General features: G+C 39.2%; 3 protein-coding genes and 1 pseudogene across 3 annotated transcripts in view; 3 read left to right on the forward strand and 1 right to left on the reverse strand.

Annotated features, from left to right (window-relative positions):
• Positions 1 to 3,109: 3,109 nt before the first annotated feature.
• LOC138177621 (olfactory receptor 51I2-like) lies at positions 3,110 to 4,054 on the forward strand. Its single transcript, XM_069108835.1, has one exon. The coding sequence runs from the start codon at positions 3,110 to 3,112 to the stop codon at positions 4,052 to 4,054; it is 945 nt and encodes a 314-aa protein (XP_068964936.1).
• Positions 4,055 to 10,460: 6,406 nt separating this feature from the next.
• Positions 10,461 to 11,400, reverse strand: LOC138177720 (olfactory receptor 51I2-like; annotated as a pseudogene).
• Positions 11,212 to 16,210, forward strand: part of LOC138177722 (hemoglobin subunit beta) — a 297,632-nt gene continuing 292,633 nt past the window's right edge. The window contains exon 1 of the mRNA XM_069108928.1: positions 11,212 to 11,230. The gene's annotated coding sequence lies outside the window, so the exon portion shown is untranslated. The remainder of the gene's footprint in view (positions 11,231 to 16,210) is intronic.
• Positions 11,219 to 16,210, forward strand: part of LOC138177723 (hemoglobin subunit epsilon) — a 277,438-nt gene continuing 272,446 nt past the window's right edge. The window contains exon 1 of the mRNA XM_069108929.1: positions 11,219 to 11,230. The gene's annotated coding sequence lies outside the window, so the exon portion shown is untranslated. The remainder of the gene's footprint in view (positions 11,231 to 16,210) is intronic.

Below are 16,210 nucleotides of genomic sequence, written 5' to 3' on the forward strand. Positions count from 1 at the left end.
AAATAATACCTAAAGGAAAAAGAGCATGAATCTTACATAGAAAGGAAGATGGACCCTTATCTACATTCTGTGAATGTAGAGAAAGACTGTAGGTCCAGAATGAAAGAGAGAGAAGGAGGTTGCAATGAGATTCTGAAGGTAGAATGAAACAGCAGTTAAAGAAGATAAAAATCTCTACATTTGGCTAATTGAAATAGCTTAATTTCTGGGCACCATTTTTTAGGAAGTATATTGAGAAAATTGAATATATTCAGGCGGGGATGATGTCTCAGATGATGAGGGGAATAGCAACCATGATATATGAGGAATGATTGAAATAAATGCAGACTATGAACTTAGAGAAGACCTGGCAGTGGTGGGCAGAGGGTAGAAAAGTTTGCTTTCTGCAAACATTGGAAGTGTTGTTCTGTGTAAGAAGGATTAGATTTATCCCCTTTGAATGCATAGGACAGAAGTGGAAAAAAAAAGTTGCACAAAGGGCGATTTCATTTCAATGTTAGAAATTCTTGGAAACAATAATAATTGTCCAAAAGCGGAATGAATTGACTCTGGAATCAGTAATTTCTCTATATTAGGGAGATTTTGGCAGAAGTTGTATGACAACTTGGGGTTGTTCTGGAGGTGATTCTTTTTCTTTTAAGAAAAAAGTTCATTTATTTGGTTTCAGTTTACAACATTCAGTTTCACAATCTCTTGTTTCAAATTTACTCCCCATCCCTCTCATTCCCCCCTCTTCCCCATAGCAGCATATAATCAAATAGAGGTTCTACAAATACCTTCAGGTTGAATATTAGTCATGTTTTAAAGGATTATAACCAACGGATTGAACAATGAGGAAGAAGGGATAAAACAAAACAAAACACAAATGAAAGAAAGCAAATAGTTTGCTTCTTTCTGCAGACTCTGTAGTTCTTTCTCTGGATGTGGATATCCCTTTCTATCATGAGTCTTCTGTAGTTGTTTTCTAACTTTGTATTGGTGAGAGGAGGCCAGTCTATCAAAATTAATTGTCACACATGAGGTGATTCTTTTTCATGCAACAACTGGACTAGATTTCTAAGGTCATTCATACACACATACATTTATACACATGTGTATGTGTACACACTTTATATTTACAAACAAACCTGTATATATGTATACATGCATATATATGTATGTGTGTGTGGTGTGTGTATGTGTGCATGTAGGTATATCTGTATATGTGTGTATATTTGTGAATCTCTCTCTCTGTCTGTCTGTCTTTCTCTCTTTTTCTCTCTCTCTGTTCCTCTGCCATCCTTCCCTCTGTGAAACAAGGCAGGTATCATATAAACAATTTAAAAACTGGACATTAAAAATAGAGCTTAGTACTAACCCCATAATGAAATGAGCATGATGAGGAAATCTAAGGATAACAAAAGGTTTTGTTTTTGTTTTTTTCCACCTTGTGTGTCTTTGTTTTTTTTTTAATTGGAGGCAAAAGGAGGTTTAAAGAAGGGATAAATGACAAGAGAGAAAACTCACAGATACTCAATTTTAATTTTCCATTTGCTTTCTCTGCTAAATTTAATATCTTTGGATAGGGAAAAAAAATAAAAGAACTAAATAAGAAGGGAGGTAGTAAGAAAGCTCTTAATTTACATTCATGCATTCAAGTTGCTTGCCAAATATAAGGGAAAATAAGATCATTTTGACTGGATTGAGGAAGGAAATGATGTGCTGTTAAATTGGGGCTAGGTTTTAAAAGACATTAAATGTGAAAAAAAAGGAATTTATATCTCCTTCTACAGCAGGGATTTTTAACCTGGAAGCCATGGACTTGTTATTTTTTTATTTTATTTTTTTTAAGCAATCAGGGTTAAGTAACTTGCTCAGGGTTACACGGCCAGTTATTTCTGGGTGTGGTGCTGAGTGTCTGAGCCCGGGATTCGATCTGCAGTTCATCCCAACACCAGAGCCGGTGGTTTTACTCACGGAGCCACCTGGCCGCCCCTAAGGAATTGGGGTTAAGTAATTTGCTCAAGGTTACACGGCCAGGTGTTTCTGGGTGGGTGCTAAGTGTCTGAGCCCGGGATTCGATCTCCAGGTCATCCTGACACTGGAGCCGGTGCTCTTACTCGCTGTGCTACCTGGCCGGCCCCTGGACTTGTTATTTTAAGAATTTTTTTCATAAGTATAATTCAGTATCAATGGTTTTATTTAAGTTATCCAAAATTTATTTGTAATCTACAATTTAAATTATTCAAAATTTGTTAGCGGTAATGGGGTTCCCCTCATTGGGCATCTTCAAGCACTACGTGAATAATACTTTTCCAGTTCAGGGAAGGAGAGATTTTTTGGGGACCATTGGTTACTATTAGAAAGTAAGGACAAAGTCAAGTTGTGACTTTTGGTCCTTTGAGAAGAAACATGAGCAAAGGAGAAGGAAGAGAAAAAAAGTAAGGGAGTAATAGTGGGAAAGAAAGAGGAAGAAGGAGAATAAAGAACAAGGAGAATAAGGAGGAGGAGAGGAAGGAGGAGAAGGAGGAAGAGAAGAAGCAGAAGGAGGAGGAGGAAGAAGACCAGGAAGAAGAAGAGGAAGAGGAAGAGAGGGTGCAGGAGAATTGAGAAGGGTATATGGGGGAATAAAAGGAGGATGACATATGATGTAGAGTAAAAATTGGGGGAGAAATTTCTCTTCTCTGTTAGTGGGAATGAGGGAAATGGAGAAATGTGAGGACATGGGCTATTGTTACAAACAAGGTACTAAACTAATCAGTTGGCATTGATATCATTTATTATTATGAAGTAGGAAGGTCAAGAGAGTCACTGTGGTTAGGGTTAGCAAAAAAGATTTCCTGAATGGGTTGAGTTGTAAATCTGCCTTAAAGAAGATAATGTACAAGGATTAACTGAAAGGCTAAGGGAAGTTATTCTAAGTGTTGGCCAGGACAGGAGATGTTAAGGAGACCTATCTCATTAAAATAGAAGGTATATGCTGAGAAATAAAAAGAGATAGAAACTTGAAAGAGTGGTTTTAGATTACAGAGGTCTTGAATTCCAGACTGAGAAATGTAATCAACTATGACCTATCCCTTACTTTCCTTTCCATGAAATTTGACTATACAGCCTGAACAAAATTCCCAACATGATAAGTTATTCAACTAATGGCACAGAGTTACGTCCCTTCACTCTGACTGGCCTTCCAGGGCTTGAAGACTCCCAACATTGGATGTTCTTGCTGCTTGGAGTCCTCTATGGTATATCCATTGTGGGAAATAGCCTAATTCTCTTTATTATCAAAGAGGAGCAAAGTCTGCACCAACCCATGTACTATTTCTTGTCCCTACTTTCAGTCAATGACATTGGCGTGTCTTTGTCCACATTGCCTTCAGTGTTAGCCACTTTCTGCTTCCACACCCAGGAGATTTCCTTTGATGCCTGTATGGCACAGATGTTCTTCATTCATTTCTTCTCTTTCACGGAGTCTGGGATCTTATTGGCAATGAGTTTTGACCGTTATGTGGCCATCTGCAACCCACTGAGATATTCTACCATTCTCACTGATGTTCGAGTTGCACAAATGAGTCTGTTGACTGGTATCCGCAGCTTCTGTGTGATTTTTCCATTGCCCTTCCTCCTGAAGCGTCTGCCCTTCTGCAAAGCCAACATCTTGTCCCATGCTTACTGCGTATACCCAGACTTGATCCATCAACCCTGTGGGGACATCACTTTCAATAGCATCTTTGGCATGTGTGTTATCATATCTACTTTTGTCCTGGATTCTGTACTCATCCTCCTTTCCTACATTCTCATCCTCCACTCTGTGTTGGCCATTGCCTCCCAAGAGGAGCGGCTTAAGACACTCAATACTTGTGTATCTCACATATGTGCAGTACTAATCTTCTATGTGCCCATGTCGGGTGTATCTATGGTACACCGCTATGGGAGATATGCACCACCATATGTGTTCATACTAATGTCTCTTGTCTACCTCTTTGTCCCCCCCATGCTCAATCCTGTCATTTATTCCATCAAGACAAAGGAGATCCGCAGGAGGCTTATCAAGTTATTCTCTGTGACTAAACTCTGAACGATGGAAATTGGAAGAAAAAATCACCAATCACACACAGCATCATCCCATCAAGTTCATTGTGGCTTTAACTATTGGTTTTACAATATCTAAACAAAGCTATTAGTGCTGCCATTTGTATAAATTATTTTCAGAACATTAATTTTGTTTTTGAGTTTTGAGTTCTAAATTCAATTTCTCTCTCCTTTCCTCTATTCCCTCTTCCTTGTGATGATAAGAAACCTGATAGACTTTACACACACACACACACACACACACACACACACATATACACACATATATATACACATAAATACATACGTATTTGTGTGTGTACAAACCATGTAAAACATTCCCACGTTATTCCTTCTGTATAAAAAGACTTGAACAAAAAAATAAAATGAAAAATATTATGCTTCAGTCTGTATTCAGAAACATTAGTTCTTTCTCTGAAGGCAGATATCATGTTTCATCTGACGACTTTGGGATTTGCTTGGATCACTGTACTTCTGAGAATAGCTAAATTATTCATAGTTGTATGTCATATGATATTGCTTTTGTTCTATAAAAACTTCTCTTGGTTCTGCTCACTTCACTTTGTATCAATTCATATAAGTCTTTCCAGCTGTTTTCTGAAATCAGCCTGCTTGTTATTTCTTACAGCACAATAATATTCCACCAGAATCATATACCATAGCTTATTCAGTCATTCCCCAAATGATAAGCATCCCCTCGATTTTCAATTTTTAGCAAACACAAAAAGAGTTGCTATAAATGGTTTTGTACAAATAAGTCCTTTACCCCTTGTTTAAAAAGTATCTTTAGGATACAGACCTAGAAGTGTTATTGTTAGATCAATGGGTATATACAGTTTTGTAGACCTTTGGGCATAATGCCAAATTACTCTCTAGAAAGTCAACCACCATTGTTACACAGTTATAAATCTAGGTACACAAAATGGCTATAAACACAATAACACACATGTAGTGAATAAAGTCTTGAACTTGGAGTCCGGAAGATCTTGATTTGAATCCATCTCTGACATTAACAATCCCTAAGTGCTCTACATTGTGAAAATTACTATACATCTTTGGGGTGTCGAGGAGGACCAGACCATCTGATGTGAGGGATTGCCAAGCCATTTACAAGGTTGCATTCCACCTTTAGTGTCCACCTGACACCCAGTTCTTGCCTGTAGCTCCAAGACACTGCAGCATTTGCCACGGACACACCCTGGTAAAACTGTCTCCATGGACTGGCTAAACCAGGTTGAAGGTAACCAACAAGGTTCAAATCAAATGATTAAATGGGGAATGTCTGCCCCAAGTAGGTGAAGACTTACCTGGCAAAATAGGCCGATGAGAACAACTTATTCCAAGAGGACATAAAGGAGGTGGAGACAAATCCTGTGGAGAGCTTAGAGCTTTGCAAGACATTGAAGATGCCAAGGTCATCCACTGTATCCCAAGACGTCATCAATCATCTTGATTTTTGTCTTGCCAATGGGCTTTAATCTCTCTAGAAGAGAGAGAGGCTGACACACAACTCTGCATCACGTAAATTTGATTTTTTTTAATTTCAAGGCAAGAAGACATTATATATCTCTGAGACTTGGTTTCCTCATCTATAAATTAGGAACAGTAATTTCTTGGCTAAGTTTAGTAGAAGCTAAAATGAAATAATGAACAAAACGTGCTTTGTAATATTTAAACTGATATAAAATGTCCACTATTATTGTTCTAGAAAATGTATGTAAATAACTAACAAAATATACAACTGGTCTAGTATTCAACTTATGTATCTAAAACGAACATTGTATGATCCTGGGAAAAAACTTCATGAGCTGCAAAGCCTGATTGACTAGTTCTGTAGAGTCAGTATAGGGACAGTGAGTCATGTGCCTTTAAAGAACTGTGAGCCTGCTTTGGAATCAAGGAGGGGAAGGATAAATGCAGGCCTCAAGGAATTCTGAAAGAGAAAAGAAGAGAGGCAGTTCTGAAGGCCAGGATCAATAACGTTCATCCATTCCTTTCCAGGTACAGATTCTAATCAAATTAAGTCAATAAGCATGAATGACCTACTATGTTCCAGGCACTGTAGTAAGTACTGGGAATAAAAAAGAAAAGTCAAAATGATGTTTCCTACCATCAAGAAACTTACCTTCTAATGAGGGAAGCCAACCTGTAAAATGAAGCATTAAAGGGTTAGGATGGGAGGAGAAGGTATCCATTTGGGGACATAGTAAAGAAGGTGTGAAGAGTCATGGGTGCAGCCTGGAGAGGAGGGAAGACAGGACAGGCTGAGGCACATTATTAAAATGGATATCCTGGGAGGAAGAAAGCAATGAGAGGAAGGGGCCCCAGGGGTGGGATATAAGTAGAGAGTGAAAAGTCCAGCAATAGAGCAAACTTCTAGGGTGAGAAAGCTCCTATAGAGCCCTGATAAAGACCAGAGAGTCAATAGTATAGCAAATGGAGAGGAGGAGACTAATGAATCTTCTTCACTTTTTTGGCCTTAACTCTATCTATTTCTGGCCCACTACGTGACCTAGGACAAGTCATTGTTCCTTCTCTGAGCATTGCTTTCCCCATTTGTACATGGAATATCAATAGAAGTCTGACTATGCAAGATCTATAGTCCTTTTTAGCTCAGGTCCAACCTGACATTCAATACTGGAAAGAAGTCTGAATTTATACTTAGATAATTTGCTTCCCTGTTCTGCCTGTGCCATTTACTAACTGTATTACTTCAATCCAATCTGCTCACCTCTCTGATTCTCAGTTTCCTTATCCATAAAATGAAGGCTTTGGGCTAAATGGAGTTGAAGGTCTCTTCAGGCTTGTAACCTGTGACTTTGGTTCAATTCTTTCTTACTCACTGTGTCACCTGGGACAGATGGCTTCATGTCTCAGGTTCCCAAGTTCTTCTCAAGTAAAATGAGAGGAAATTAGCTCTGAGTTACACATTTATAATCCAATGACTAATCTTATTACAGAGAAGAGATGAAAAAAAAAATGGATCTCCTTCCTCCCTGTGAGCAGGTGTGAACTCTTTGGGTAGGTGCAGATGGTTAAGATGTCAGACACAGTTGCTTTGTTGGTTCATTTTTCCTTATCTTATTTTTGAAATCTTACAAAGAATGGTTCAGAGGGGTGGGGACAGGAGAAGGTTATATTGCAAATGACTATGATATAAGAAACAAAGCATATCAATAAAAAGTTTTGGAAGGATGACTCAGAAAGGTCATAAGTAGGCAGCTTTATTGTACCAGTGACAATTTCTGTGCAAAAAAAAGTAGACTATGGGACAGCATAAAGGGCATTTACAATTGTAAAAGGAGGAAATACAGTCCTGTAGCAAGTTAGTTAGGAGACATAGTGGATAGACACTGGGCCTGTAGTTGGAAGACGTGAGTTCAAATCCAGCCTCAGATATTTGTGACGTGACACTGGACAAGTCATTTAATCCTGTTGGCCTCAGTTTACCCATCTATAAAATGAGCTGGAAAAGAGAATGACAAACCATTCCAGTGTCTTTGCTTAGAAAAGCCCTAAATGTGGTCAGAAAGAGTTTAACATGATTGAAAAGACTGAACAACAGTAAAAAAAAAAATCATGAACACATTTAATAAGTATCTACTGTGCACATGTCAGTGTGATAGACACTAGAAGGGATATAAAGTTTAGTTATGACTAGCTGTAGCAGCAAGCACCCCAAGTGTCCTCAGGGTTTGCTGCCAATGCAGGTTCTTGGATCTGCTTTGTTAAAGGAAAGCAACTCAAAATGGGTTAACAAGCTTACTTTAATCAGTCAGACATATATCGTTTACCTTGTTCAGGGGAAAAAGGTCAGCACCCCGAACTTCAAAGTATACAGGCAGAATTATCAAGACAGAAACAGATCAAGTAGACAGATTTCCAAACTGTCCAAGCATTACATCCATACCCAGTCAATATCTGGTTTTCCACATCTGGGTTTTTCAAAGCTGGGGGGGGGGGGGCGGCTCTGGACAACGGCTTCCCAGAAAACAGATCAAATCACAGAACACTTCTCAAAGTGAGCCCCCAAAACAAAGCTGCAGATCAGGGCTTATATAGCCTTCTCCTGGCTCGGAGAATGTAACAACCTTATTGACTCACTGGCCAATCAAGAAGTATCTACTGAAAAACAAGCCTCCCACCCCAGGCTTCAGGTGCACTTTAGCCTAGGGGCAGGGAAGATCTTCCAAATTTGCATTCCCATTACACTAGCTCTTATCTAGAGAGGGAACTGTGAATGCAGCGATTACACAGAATTCCTCATGCTATTTCATTCTATCTATACTAGCAAAGAAGCCTTGGTGGGAGATACATGTTGCGTGTTTAGAATAGTCACACTAAAAATCAATGTTGGCATTGGGATTGCCTTTGTTATAGAATAATTCTATTGTTGTGGTTCAGAATACATACTAACAACAATAATAAAAAAGCAGGAGCTGTGTACTTTTACTAAAAGTACTCCAATGTACACAATCAGTGACCACAATGGCGCTGGCACAAGGTGAAGGTGACTGAAAGAAGTGATTTAGAAGCTGTAAATTCAAGAGCATGGCACTGCAAGTTCAACTCTGATCCTATCCTCTGTATTGTCTTGTTAACCCTTCTACACTCAGTAATCCAATTTATTTATAGAACTAATTATTTTGTTACGCTCTAGTAGGGCCTTTGCGCTTAGTGTCAGTTATTTTATTTAATGTCCCTTGGTTCTCAAGGAATCCTTCAGTACAATGTCATTACTTCTGATAAGATTGTCCACATTTAAAAACCTTAGGAAAATAAATCTGTGCCTGAAATATAGTAAGCACCTCATAAATGCTTGTTTATGACATAAGAAATCCACTAATTTTTTTCCCCATGGCATTTTTGTCTCCTTCAGTAGTAGGATTTCTGCTTATACTGATTCACTTTCTATGTCCTCAGAATGCAAAGCTGTATCTGGGACTTGCTAATGAGCTTTAGAAGTATATGAAGAAAAGAGTCTGGCTGATTCTTTTTGACAAAGCTCCGGTATTGCCCTATAGAGTCTGTCAGCTCTCAGTGATGCTGGAGGTGTCAATGAATGAGGTGATCATCTCAACAAGTGATAGTGATTATACAGGTATGGAACAAAAGAGGTCAAGAAGAAAGGAACTCTTCAGCACACAAATTACAAAGGTTGAATCATTTAATGGATGCATTAGAAAAAAGATACAGAAGCATCTGAGACCCCTTCTGAATCCTATGATGCTCAACTCTTATGCATATCGCAGCTCCGTCCAACTGGGATCAGGAAGTACCTGCATCTAAGACTCAAAAGTTTGGAATGTAGTAACTCCCCCTTTTGCCTCACCTCTGCTACAGTCTTACTGGAGAAAGTACCCAACTTGGAAGCACTGATTAGTCCAAATTGTGGGTTAGTCCACTCATTACATTGTGATTGGTAAATCTAAAGGACTCACAATCTTGATCTCCCTATCCAATAATGAATTAACATTTATTCTCTACATAACATGTGCACTGATCCCTAGGCCAAAAGGAGATGTGGACTTCTCTTTCTTCTGGAAAGTCAGATGAACATATACATAAATCATTTGGTTGTATTTCTTTTTACAAATGAAAAAGTGCAAAGTATATGAAAATGGGAAAAGACATTAGAAAAAAAGAAATACCTACATAAATTATATATAGCTAACTCCATATAATATAGGTAGATGGGAATATACTTTAGAAGCTAATTTAGGAATATGATTTACCCCTACTCCCACAATTACATGTTAATCAAATATATATTTTATGCATAACAAAATAGGAAAATTGAATGACTTGCTACAAGGGGAAAATAGATCTGCCATTCATCATACCAATCATTGACTCACTGAAGACTTCTTGATTTGTAATGGGAGCTGATGTTTGCACCTATTGTAAGTACATGTTAACTGAAAATTTTCTTAGCCTCTGAAATTGAACACTTGTTATCCACATCAAGAGAAAGATTGTGGTATTGATGTGATGATGATGGTAATTATGATATTGGATAGTATGGTGATGACCGTGATCGTGATAATGAGAGTGGATAACTTCTCTCCTTCTCTAGAAGCTCTACCCCTACCATTCCTGTCTTTCTTTTCTGAAGAGCCAAGACATCTTTTTTGTATCATTCATGTGACATTGTCATATTCTCCTTTTATGTTTAAGAACTAATTTATACATATATCCTGTCTCCCCTATATGATCATAAGCTCATCCAAAGCAGCATATGTTGTATAGCTCTTTCCTTCCTAGTTTCCTACACAAAATAAGCACTTAACAATGTTTATGAATTAATGATGACTGTGATAGTAACGACTTCCAGAGTAGTACCACAACACCTAAATCCAAATGCAGTACCACAACACCCAAATCCAAGTAGGTCATTTGCCTAGTTGATGAAACATGCGGATAATACTTCATCTGATCTCCTTTGTTTTGGCACTATAGATAATGGAGCTGAGAACAGGGGGCACAAAGAGATAGATATTTGACATGAGCACATGCACATGCCGAGGAGCATGTTTCCCAAAGCGATGCACTGTGGAGACACCAATCATGGGTATGTAGAAGATGAGCACAGCACAGATGTGTGATACACATGTGTTGACAGCCTTGAGCCTTGCCTCTTGAAAGGCAATGGCCAGTACAGAGCAAAAGATCAGAATATAAGAGAGGATAATATAGAGAAGATCCATGCCAAAGGTAGATAGAACCACAAACATCCCATAAATGCTGTTGACTGTAATATCAGCACAGGCTAACTTCATCTTGTCTGCATGCAGGCAATAGGAATGGGAGAGCACATCAGATCTGCAAATGGGCAACCTCTTGATGAGGAAAGGGAAAGAAAAGAGGATGGTGAAGCTTTGGGCTTTCACATCCAGGGCCATCCCAGCAATCACTTGGTTGGTGAGGACAGAGGCATACCTCAGTGGAATTAAAGATGGCAACATGGGGGTCAAAACTCATGACTAGCAGAATGCCAGATTCCATCATGGAGAATGAATCAATGAGGACCGTTCGAGCAAGAAAAGCATCAAAAACAGTGGCCTGGGCATTGAGGCAGAAAGTTCTGAATACAGTGGGAAGTGTAGCCAGGAACATGACCACATCACTGAAGGAAACCATGGACAAGAAAGAGTACATGGGGGGATGGAGGCTGGACTTCCCCCACACTGCCAACAGGACCATCATATTGGCCCCAAGAGCCACAGTGCACATCATGCAGAGGGGCCCAGCCAGCCCCTCCTGAGTGCTCTCCAGGTCAGGGATCCCTGTCAGGAGGAATTCAGTGGGATTTGACACATTAAACAAGTCCATGGTGAGAGACCAGGGAAATCTTCACTGGCAGATCTTCTGTCACAGAGACATCAGAAAAGCCTTTTAGAGGAGAATCAAGAGATGGGAAAATTAAAGGCTTACTTTCAGAATTAGAGAGCTCTAAAGAATTCAGCTATTCCTTAGCTATTTGTCCACCTGCAAAATCTCAACAGGGCTTATTTTACTTCATGCAATGGTCACAAGTCCCTATCCCCTTCGGTTGTCCCCTGTCCCCATCCAAGGGTTATAAAATCACTTGACTTTATATCCTATGGTAACAGAAAAATTCAATCAAAAGACAATAAATCATGATATTGAGAAAATACTGTAACCAAAGAACATAAACTGTATTGTACATAAGGACAATTCAACACAATCTCCTTCAAATCTTCCTGATTACCAGATAACTCGGTATATGAGTCCATAGTTCTACAGAACTACCTTTTATATTGTGCTGTGGGACAGGGAATTGACAGAATGTTGGACACACTCATTAACTCAACATAAATGGTATTTGTACCTCATTGCTTGGGTAGCAGTGTCTCTTGTCACTAGATGGGTACATTCTACAAATGGCTGCAATCATAGATAATATCAGCAAGGGTGCAGGCCCCCATGCTTATATCTGTATCCACCCCTCAGGCCTGGGTGGGGCACCACAGACCAATGGCCATTGTACTTTCTGTCAAGTTTCATTTTTTTCCAATATTTCCACTATGGTAATGTTTTGCATAACTACACATGTACAACCTATATTGAATTGCTTATCTTCCTAGTAAGGGTAGGTGATGAGGAATGAATGGAAAGAATCTGTATTTCAAAGTTTTAAATCAATTGTTTAAAAATTATTATTTTTTTATTATTAACATGCAACTGGGAAATAAGAGATATATATGTATATATATATATATATATATGCATTGGGATATGGAGATCCATCTTGTCCTACTGGAAAGGTGGAGGGAGAATGGGGGAGGAAATAGGAAAGAGCAGATTGGGGGAGGGGGTATTCAGTGGGTGAGGGAGGGACAGACGGGTAGAAAATTTATAACTCAAAATCTTGTGGAAATGAATGTTGCAAACTAAAAATAAACATAAAATGTATTAGAAAAGAAAAGGACATTTAATCAATTTGCTAAATACATGGAATGCTTTATTGAATAAATTGAATCACTGAATTTATTGTCAACCCCAATTCACTAAAGGTCCCCACTTAACTGATAAATCATGGTTAATTTTTCCTCTGCAATTTATCACAGATAACCAAGAATCTACTTGAATACACACAAACACACACACACACACACACACACACACACACACACACACACATGCACATGCAGACACTTCTCTGTGTCCCTCAGCACTGGATATTCTTTCACTGGAAAAAAGTAAAGGCTTCTGCCCAACATCCCTCCTACTTCTTATTATTCCAGAGCCAATTCTCAGGAGATATAATTTTTTCGCTACCCAGGAGAATTCAAGAGTCAGAATGCAAGTGCCCTGGGGACATTAGCCCAGGAATATAGTCAGGACATCTCAAGGGCTGTTTAATAATGAAACCTTCTCTGAAAGCAGAGTTAAATGGTGGAGAGACTTTGAGAAAGGACTGTCCTGGGAGCAGAGTGAGGGTCAAACAATGATCTGCACTTTCCTGTTCTTCTTTAGCATTCTCCCTTAGGTAAATTGTACTATCTCCATTGTCCTACTTGCTATTCTTTGCCCTTAATAGTCCCTTTCTTCCACTCTATGAATTCTTAACTAATTGTTGCTCATGCCTAGAATATTCTCCCACCTCACCTTAGTCTCTCGACTTCCCTAGTATCCTTCAAGGCTCAACTTAAATCCCACCTTTTGGAAGAGTCATTTCCCAGTCTCTCCCTGCCCTCTCATCTCTAGCACAGTAGACCACACTCCCAGCCATCTTTCCTGTGAGATTATTTCCCATTGACACTGTAGACATCTTGTGTGCATAAGTTTATTTGCATTCTGTCTTCCCCATTAGAATGTGAGCTTCTTGAGGACAGGAACTATATTATTGTCTTTCTTTATCATCTGGGTGGAACCATGGATAAAGTACCAAACCTGGAGTAAGGAAGATCTGAGTTCAAATCTGGCCTCAGACACCCTAGTCAAGTGACTCTGGGCAAGTCACATAACCCTGTTTACCACAGTTTCCTCATCTGTAAAATGAGCTAGAAAAGGAAGTGGCAAATCACTCCAGTATCTTTGCCAAAAAAACAAGCAAGCCCAAACGGGGTCACAAAGATTTAAACATGACTGAAGTGACTGAACAACATATTCCCAATGCTGAACACAGGAAGGAGGCACATGGTAAAGACATCATTAATGCCTTCAGACTAGCTGCCTGAACAGAGATTAGAGACTTGGAGAAGAAATTTTTACTTGTGTCCAAATACAGCAGCCCAAATGCCTGTTCCACAGCTATGAGTTGAGTGTATTACCTTGAAGGAAAGGGCTTGTGGCTCAATAACCAAACATCCAAAATGTCCCACATAGTGTTTTTCCTAAGAAATCTATTTATGCCTCAGAGTTGTTGATACCTAGAGGTGAAGGGGTGATTTTCCAGTAGAAAGTAAGCCTAGTGACCAAAAAAGGAGAAAATTAAAAGATGTTCAGTATATCAGAACCGGAATGTACCTTAGAACTCTCTAGAGCAGGGCTTCTCAAAATGGGAACCCCTGAAGAAACTTTAGACCCTTAAGTATGTCCAAAAGGTGAGAACTCTTTTCATAATGATATTAAAATGTTTTATTTTCTAATATAGTCACTATTGATAGGTATACCACACACAAACAAAAGCTTTTTGGGGGGTGGGGCTCAATAATTTTTAAGATTGTAAAGGTGTCCTGAGACCAAAACTTTTGAGAACTCCTTATCCATATCAATCTACTTATTTCTCAGGAAAGGAATGTCATGCTCCCAAATCAGGCAGCTAATTTCTAGTAGATTGAAGGTTTGAAGCCTGGTCTTCCGATCCTCCATATGCCATGCTCTTTCTGCCACCCCTAGCTGCCCTGTTGGAGATACTATCCTACCAACCCACCGAATCTCTCTTCCTGATTCCTCATGGCCTTCAGTGGAAGTTATCTTAGGAGTCATGGAGGGGACCAGCCAAGATGAAGACATAGGACTTAGGAAATTTATGAAGAGAGAATCAGAATGAATGAAAGATCAGTTAATGAATCAGCAAGGGAACTGTCAGGCACTCTTTGGTGCTACAAATACAAAGACAAAAATAAAGCAATCCCTGTCTTCAAGGGATTTATGTACATATTTTTCAAAAGAATAGAAATATATCCAAAATATTTACAAAATTAATACAGGTTAATTTCAGGGTGGAGTCACTAGCACCTGGGGGTGGGACATTGTGGAGCAGGTTGAGAGGAAGTAAAAATGGCTTTTGATGGGTTATGAATCAGGAAATCTATATGGGTTAATTTTTTTCTTTGAGCCTCACTTTCTTCCTCCCAAAAATGATGTTATTTGGCACGATGATCCCAAAGCTTGGCAAAAGTCAATAAACATATTTTAGTACCTATTATGTTCCAGGGACTATGCAGAGTACTGGTGATACAGTTGAGAACAAAAGATAGTCTCTCATCTCAAGGAGGTCTCATTCTAATGACAGAGTACATTGAAAAAAACTTGACCCTTCAGGCTCAAGTCCTTGGGTTTGAACCTTGACTCTAACCCTTCTTAATCTATGTGACATCAGGTAAGTTACTTAACTTTTTTAGGTCTCAATTTCTTCATTTGTAAAAGTTGAATAACATTTACTCTGCTTATCTTGTTAAGATCTTTGCAAAGAAAGTTCTTTGTAAAACTTCAAGCATTATATCTCTGATTGTGGAGAACTGGAGAAAAGCAGTAAGAAGCTGTTCCAGATTTAACTCATTTGGTCTGAAGTGTCTCTGATGCCCAGACTGGCAGAGAGTCTGCATTTGTAGCACATTCCTGGAGTTCCCATTGAGGACAGAATATCTGCCTCCCTGGTAGTCATGATGACAGCAGGGAAATAGAAATGCATTCCCCTCCACACACACCCCATTCTTTCTCCAACATCTTCTCTAAGCTCTTGGGTGGTAAATAGCTTTAAAGCAATTTTAACTTGAAGTCAATCCTCTGTAGATCTAGCTCTCTAGGAGTATTGTTCCCTATCCCCAGGTTTATGTCTTCTGTTCCTTCTCAAGACTACAGAGCCCTGTTCTTGTCCATTCCACTGCCTCTGTGCTCAACAGCCTTAGACCTGACCTGAACTTTAGCTTTTATGAAAGAAATCCCAGGGACCAGCTATGTGATCCTAAGAGCCAAATGTGGCATAATGCAAATGTTCCTGAATACTGAGTCAGGAACACATGGATTTAAATCCTGACTCTGACATTAACTAGCTGTTTAACCACGGACAAGTTACTCAATCTCAACCCCAGTTTAGTTATAAAATGAGAATAATAATATCTCTACTGCTTACCTTACAGGAGTGTAATCATGGAAGCATTTTGGTTTAGGGTAATGCAAATGTCCTTCACTAAGAATTCTGGGAGGATGGATTTCATACCCTGTACCCTTTCCAATTCTAGTTTTTCCCTCTGGGAAGCTAATGCCTTCAGAACCTGAATTATCCTCTGGACATTCAACTCCCTCTGCCTGTTGCCTCCCCAAGCTATTTCAATTATATCCCAGCTAGAAGGAATAGAATAGAACATCTCACCAAATTTTCTCTCTCTCTCTCTCTCTCTCTGACACACACACACACACACACACACACACACACACACACACACACACA

This window comes from Petaurus breviceps, unplaced genomic scaffold (genome assembly GCF_028583685.1).
Source record: "Petaurus breviceps papuanus isolate PSGF00001 unplaced genomic scaffold, PetGlider_PUasm1.0 90444, whole genome shotgun sequence".
Lineage (NCBI taxonomy): Eukaryota > Metazoa > Chordata > Mammalia > Diprotodontia > Petauridae > Petaurus > Petaurus breviceps.